Raw genomic sequence first — 7136 nt, 5'->3', positions numbered from 1 at the left:
TTAGGACTTTATTTTTATTTTTAATATTTTCCTTAATTGGTCAGATTTGGATATTGTTCTTTTAGGATAATCTTTAGAATATTTTTTTAGGAGATTTTGTAGGCTTCTAATATGGGGCATGAACGTGTATAAAGAGGGGGGGAATCATCAGACTACATGCATCTTCTCCCCTCCTCTCTAACTTCTTCTTTGAGTTTTAATCATGGCCCTGCGCGGCTAAACTTTCATAATTGGTCGAAGGAAACGAAAGCCTCAGAATCAATAAAACTGTGAGATCTAATTTGTTCTTATTGTTCAATTTATGCTTTGAGTATTGGATGTTCTTCTATGCCTATTTTCATGATTGTCTCGTTTAATTACTAGGAGGCCTACTAGTTTATTATTCGTTGCAATCTACTGCTAGGTTACATATCAAATCTGTAATTGTTTGATCCCTCCAATTTGTGAAGCAACTATGATTTTTGCTGCGTTAGAAATTATTAGATCTTTGGAAGAATGTTCGACGAAATTAAATGCAACCGCTTGTGCTTGTGTTGTTTAACTTCATTGATCTCTCTAATTCTTAAGGCTACTACTAGATTAAACCTTTTGCACTTTTCTTAGGTTGTTTAGTAGTTAAGGTTAATTAGATCGCTTGTTTTCTAATTAACTGTGACTAAGGAGAGATAGGAAAATAGTTCCAACGGTGAATATTCAAAGTATGAATTCATATATATTTGCATCGATGATCAGTTGTAAAATTCCGATGGTGGATGTTGACTTAGACCAATGTTTGTTCTTTTGATTGATTTCGATATTTTAATTTGAATTGTTCCTTAGTTGTTCTTCTTAAAATTGTTTTTGTTATGCTCAAACCCCCCCATCCTTGTTCACGTAGCATAAAACTAGGCTAAATACTCTCCGTGGGAATGACCCTTACTCGCACTACTACATGTATTTTTAGAATTATAGGTTTTATTTTTGGTTGCCTGCGACAACACACCATCAGGCCTCTAATTGTGCGATCGATCGCCCTTGTGCCTGGGATCGATCGCACAAGGGGCCTTATGCGATGTTTTCGCGTTTTAATTAGGCTAAACCGACTTTATTTCATTGTTTTAATAGGATTAGGGTTTCAGGAGTCTTTATTTATTTATTTTAGTAGGTTTAGGGTTCGGGGGGTATTTATGTCATATTTTATTAGGTTCAGGAGTCTTGGGGCTATAAATACATGCTTATAGCCTCTAGTTTATCCGTTTATGTTGTTTATTGAATTTTCTTGAATAAGAATTACTCATAGGTAAGTTTTCGTTATATTTTTCTTTAAATCATAGATAGACTCTATATTTTGAGAAGAATTCTCAGATCATTGATAGACTTAAGATCTAGAATTATTTATTATGTTCCTTATTGATGTTCTTCGCTGCAGCCCACCAAGTCACACTGCATCAGTTGGTATTAGAGTTCAATTACTTTTCATGAATGGGGAGGAGTGATTGTTGTGCAGACATGAATGAGGTACACGTGCGCACGGAAGCAGCACGTAAGGAGCAACAGACAATTCGTTTACGGTACATGGGCGGTGGGCTGTACGATTGTCGCCGCCAACCAAGACCGCGATTCGCAAAAGCGGAAGGCAAATCTATCGCTGAATGTTGGCAACACATGGAGGATCGACTTAGGGCTATGAGGGATCAAATTGAAAACCTCACTACCCAAGTATCCGACTGGTGTAGTCACAATGGGAATGAATCTAGAAGCCTGTTTGCGGAGTGTCGAACGCAGGGATGTCAACACCTTGCACAAGCTCATGCCAATTAGCGGGTGAGTAGATTCAAACCCGATACACCGGAATTCCAAGGTTGCTTGCAACCCAAAGAGTTACCGAAAGAGGTGCCACCATTGCGAGATATTCAACCTCAACTTGAGTTGGTGCCAGGGTCTAAACTTCCTAATCATCCACTTCACATCAAGAGCCCTAAAAAGCTTGAAGAATTGGGGGAGCAAGTGGAAGAGGTAAACCTTTCAGAGAGTACTACAATTTTTCATGAAGAAGAGGAACCATTGAAAGAGGTAAATCTTTCGGATAGTTTTGTAATTTTTTATGACAATTCTACACATCATGTGCTTGATAAGAGCCCCAATGATAAAGCCTTTGATTTGAGTGTTATGCCAATTAATTATGTTGATTTCATTGGGGTAGATGCTATTTTGTCAAATTCTTCTAACCAAATTTGTGATGAAATCTATATGGCGGAGGAGAATGTTCTATCAAAAAGTGACGGGGTCGTTGCTAGTTATTTGAAGATTTTCATGGTATATGGGAAAGACAAGGCACGAGAAAAGCATGGCAAGTCTACACGGCAAGGTGAAGTGCGAGGCCTTCAACATCATCATCGCAATCTGCTAACGATTAGAGCCATCATGTTTTTTATAGGGTGTGGCCTTGTTGTGATTTTAAGAAGAGGAGAATGGAATGAGCTTACAGGACATCCAAAGGACCGTGGAAAGAACCGGCTGAATTCGAGAGCGAAATCTCTCCAAAAAGGGGAGAATAATGCAGATCGCAGAGCCCCTGGAAGTGCAATCGAGCGCTCGTGTGCCTGCGATCGAGCGCACACGGGGACACTTATGCGAACCAGGCCTCTAGTTGTGCGATCGATCACCCTTGTGCCTACGATCTATCGCACACAGGGCCTTATGCTATGTTTCCGTGTTTTAATTAGGTTAAACCGACTTTATTTCATTGTTTTAATAGGATTAGGGTTTCAAAAGTCTTTATTTCGTTATTTTATTAGGTTTAGGGTTTTAGGGGTATTTATGTCATATTTTATTAGGTTTAGGAGTCTTGGGGCTATAAATGCATGCTTATAACCTCTAGTTTATCAGTTTATGTTGTTTATTGAACTTTGTTGAATAAGAATTTTTCATAGGTGAGTTTTCTTCATATTTTTCCTTGAAATCATAGATAGACTCTATATTTTGAGAAGAATTCTCAGATCATTGATAAACTCTAGATCTAGAATTATTTATCCGTTCCTTATTGATGTTCTTCGTTGCAACCCACCAAGTCATGCTGTATCACTAAACCACTTAGCACCTCCAATGTCTTCTTGCTCTCCACTTAGCAAATTTGATGCCAGTGGTCTCACTGATGCTATGTTGTATACAAGTGTTGTGGATTCAATGTAATACCTTGCTCTTACACTGGCTAATATCGCCTTTAATGTTAACAAGGTTGCACAGTTCATGCACGCCCTTAGAGATGTACATTGGACTCCAGTCAAGCGAATTATTCACTATTTGAAACATATAATCTTTCATGGTTTACTCATTCATCAATCCTCCTCCTCTCAATTGTTTCTTTACTCTGATGCCAACTGGGTGGGTTGTCCTAATGGTCAGAAGTCAACTTCTGGTTATTGCATCTTCCTTAATCGAAATCATCTATCTTTGATCTCTAAGAAGCAGCCCACAGTCTCAAGGTCAAGCATCGAATCTGAATATAAAGCCTTGACGAATGGTACCGCAGAAATTTTTTGCCTGCAATCATTATTTTGTGAGCTTAGTATTGCTCTATCTACCACCCCATTCATTACTATGATACTATTTGTGCTACCTACCTTTCTTCCAATCCTATTTTTCACACTCACACAAAGCACATCGAAATCGATTATCACTTTGTGCGAGACAAGGTAGCAGCCAAGGATTTGAATGTCCAATTCCTATCTAGTAAGGATCAAGTAGCTGATGTTCTCACCAAGACTCTTGTATCCACTTGGTTTTGATGGTTATACTCCAATCTCAACCTTTACACTAGCACGTCGAGATTGAGTAGGTGTAGTGGATCATAACCCGTGATCAACTTCAATGAAAGGATAAGATGTTATTGTGTACATTTGTATTTCAAACTTGTAAATTGTAATAGATTATAAATGAATGTAAAATGATTTATAACTATTTCATCTATAATGAGCAAAGTACTCCTACGTTAACAATAGGCAATTACACAAAATTCAATCTCACATTTTGATCATATATTTCTCACCTTAGTCTTGGGAGCAAGACTAGCCATAAGGGTTGTATGTGCATTACCAGCATTGCTTTCTACGAGAAATCTGATTGTGGAGTTGATCAGCAATAGGACAATGATAGTAGCAACTTCCATGATCCAAGATAATGGGTTCCACACAAAACCCAAGAACTTATGAAGTTTGCTTTCCTATTAGCAAAACATGAAATCATTGCATGCCAACTGAAAAGAAAATAATATGGAAAAATGAAGAGTAGGAAACAATTGTTATCTACAAGAGATCATGCAGTAGACCTTTTTCTCTTATAGTTTGTTTGGTCCAAAAACATGAAGCCTGTTGGCTCCTTCCTGTGATGTTAGACCTTCCCTGGTACATTTCAACTTCTCAAACACTTCCTCAATTGGTATCTGTTCATGTAAATGTTAATATTCTTCATGCTAAATGGATGAATGACTCAAAAAGTGTTTTGAATTAATCAAGTGCAACTCGCCATGTAGCGTCTCATGATTATTTACTTTGTTAAAGCATTGCCAACAAATGTTAGCTGATTCTAGACAAAGATCACACAAAAAGTACACTAACTATTCATCATATGTTATCACCGTTTGTCATTTACTCATATCCATTAGTCTTGGAAAAGGTCAGCACTCACTTTTATATATATTGAGTTGTCAAAGAGTTATATATATATATATATATATATATATATATATATATATGAGTAATGTTATAAGGCTTCTTAGAGTCTTCTTAGAGTCATTTCAAATATGATGTGGCTTTTAAAATTACCGTTGAATTTGAGATGTGATTTATTGACTTTTGATCTATTAATGATTTTAAAAGTCACATTACATTTGAATGACTCTAGAAAGATTTTAGAAAGACTTATAACATTACTTTTATATATATATATATATATATAATCCCACTAGAGAAGTACGTATCTACAAATCCCACTTTTATTGGTTTCCTATATTTTCTTTGAGAAAGAAGAAAAATTATTGCTGGTTTGGTTTTTCACTTATTATCACCTCCACGTTTTATTTGGCGAAATCATTTGGGAATCAACTTTTACGAAGAAAATTTGGGATGTACAGCATTTCTCTTTTAGAAAACTCTTTCAAATTTCACATTCTGAACTTTCAATTTGATGTAATATACCATTTTCATCAGATTTTATACATTAAAAATGATCAAATGACTCTTATACCCCTAACTATTTTTTCAAATTTCAAATTTACCCTCAAACTTTAAAATGCCCACCATAGTATCTAAAATCCAAAATGCCTTATTCCCTTATAGACATCTACGGTCTAGATCATTTCTCATTCCACATCACTCGGGTTTGAAAGATGGCCACGTAACGTAATAACCACCGCCATTTCTATCGCTACGTATGCGAATTGCGAAAGCCCGAGACCGGTTCTTGTTTACTGAGATATTTTGTGCGAAGAAAATTTACTAAAGGCAGAGAGAAATGGCGTTGCCGAAGGCCAAGGAGATCGTTTCGTCCAATCCCATCGTCGTTTTCAGGTTTCTCTTCGTTTATCAAACCGTTCGTTTTTTGATTTGATAAATTACATGTTTATACATATATGGACGTTGATGTCGGGGGTTGTAACCACAGCAAGACGCACTGTCCGTTCTGCGTGAACGTGAAGCAGCTGTTGACTCAATTGGGAGCGAATTTCAAGGCTATTGAGTTGGACACTGAAAGTGAGATAATTTTTTTTCTTTTTCTTTTGTTTTTGAATCCAATTTTCGGTTGTTCTGTATATATGTGGGATTGAGAATTTGAATTCTAAGGGCATTTGATTATGGAATTAATCAATTAAATCGGATTCTTTGTGTGCAGAAGGATTGGTTTAATTTATTATGGCTTTGAATATATTTGCTTCAAATACTTTAGCTTTGTAATTTTAGAGAATTATAGCTTTCACGCAATTTAATTTTTGATTGCATGTGTTAGAAAGCCATATATAATAGATGCAATATTAGCATGATTTTAGCCTAATTGCTCTATCTTGCCTTAAAAGCGGTTTGAAAGTGTGTAAATGCATAATAGGAAGTAATGCATTGTGTTGTGGAGCTCTGGTTGTAAGGTTTGAGGGCTATCATGAACAATGAAGCTGTTGCTTCATGATTACTTCGATTGGATTAGGATTTTCTTGATTTTCTAGGATGGCTCTTTGGTAAAGTTCTTAAACCCTAATCATTACTTTTAATTAAATGGGTTCAGTTTTTACCATCTCGGCATATAACTTAGTGAAGATACAATAGATTAAAACAATGGTTAGGATTTTAACCACTCTAATATGAAGTTACCCTAGGAAAAATTCTACGTGTGAATTATTTATAGTGTGCAAATGGTTAACTTATATTGTTTGTGTTTTGATGTTTTGAAGGCGATGGAAGTGAGATACAATCAGCACTCGCTGAGTGGACCAAACAAAAGACTGTGCCCAATGTATTCATTGGCGGGAACCACATCGGTGGCTGTGACAGTAGGATCTCAATCCCTTAAACAAACTATAGGATCACTAATCACATTCATATCGATATGAATGTAAAGATTAATTGTTTGTTTTGGGCCTTTAGGTTTAAATATTCTATTCTATTTTATTGTCTTGCAGCTACTACTGCTTTGCACAAGGAAGGAAAGCTGGTTCCTCTGCTGACACAAGCTGGAGCTGTTGCCAAGCTTTCTGCTTGAAGAAATGTAGTTATCTTGTTAATGAGTAAAGTTTTATAAGAGGTAGCTTTATGGTGTTTCTGTATTTTGTGTCAAACTTTTCAAAATCCTAAATAAAATTGGACTTGAAGTGGTGTATTGAGGTAGAATCTAGTGGGTATTTGATATTTCTGTTTTGAAATTTTCCTGATATTCTTGTTACTCCCAGTCAGAAGATATGAATTGTGCATTGCTTATAGGTTTAGAGTTATGTAGTTTGTCATTTTAGGAATTGATTATTCTTGTTTGTGGGCTTGGGTTTGTCCAAACCTAATTTTGTGTTTCCATGGTGCGACCCTAGCTGCCCTGGCTTTTGATTCTGATTTTGGATGTGAAGGAGGTCCCTTTTAGGTTGTGATTATTAGCTGGATCATTATACTCAAATTAATAAC

At 36.2% G+C, this 7136-nt stretch overlaps 1 protein-coding gene across 1 annotated transcript; it reads left to right on the top strand.

The window, feature by feature from the left end:
• The first annotated feature begins 5490 nt into the window (after positions 1–5490).
• On the top strand, positions 5491–6726 carry LOC132190640 (glutaredoxin-like). Its single transcript, XM_059605681.1, has 4 exons — positions 5491–5546; positions 5641–5729; positions 6419–6517; positions 6647–6726. The coding sequence occupies exons 1-4, from the start codon at positions 5491–5493 to the stop codon at positions 6724–6726; spliced, it is 324 nt and encodes a 107-aa protein (XP_059461664.1).
• Positions 6727–7136: the final 410 nt, after the last annotated feature.

The sequence above is a fragment of the Corylus avellana genome, chromosome ca8, assembly GCF_901000735.1.
Source record: "Corylus avellana chromosome ca8, CavTom2PMs-1.0".
NCBI lineage: Eukaryota > Viridiplantae > Streptophyta > Magnoliopsida > Fagales > Betulaceae > Corylus > Corylus avellana.
Note: the sequence above shows the minus strand (reverse complement) of the source record. Positions and strands in the feature narration are given on the sequence as shown.

What these genes read in the sequence shown, in the direction of transcription:
- LOC132190640 (XM_059605681.1), top strand. Translation starts at nt 5,491, where the DNA reads ATGGCGTTGCCGAAGGCCAAGGAGATCGTTTCGTCCAATCCCATCGTC. An exon ending in AATCCCATCGTCGTTTTCAG is followed by an intron (nt 5,547 to 5,640) that starts GTTTCTCTTCGT and finishes TTGTAACCACAG; the next exon opens with CAAGACGCACTGTCCGTTCT. An exon ending in CCACATCGGTGGCTGTGACA is followed by an intron (nt 6,518 to 6,646) that starts GTAGGATCTCAA and finishes ATTGTCTTGCAG; the next exon opens with CTACTACTGCTTTGCACAAG.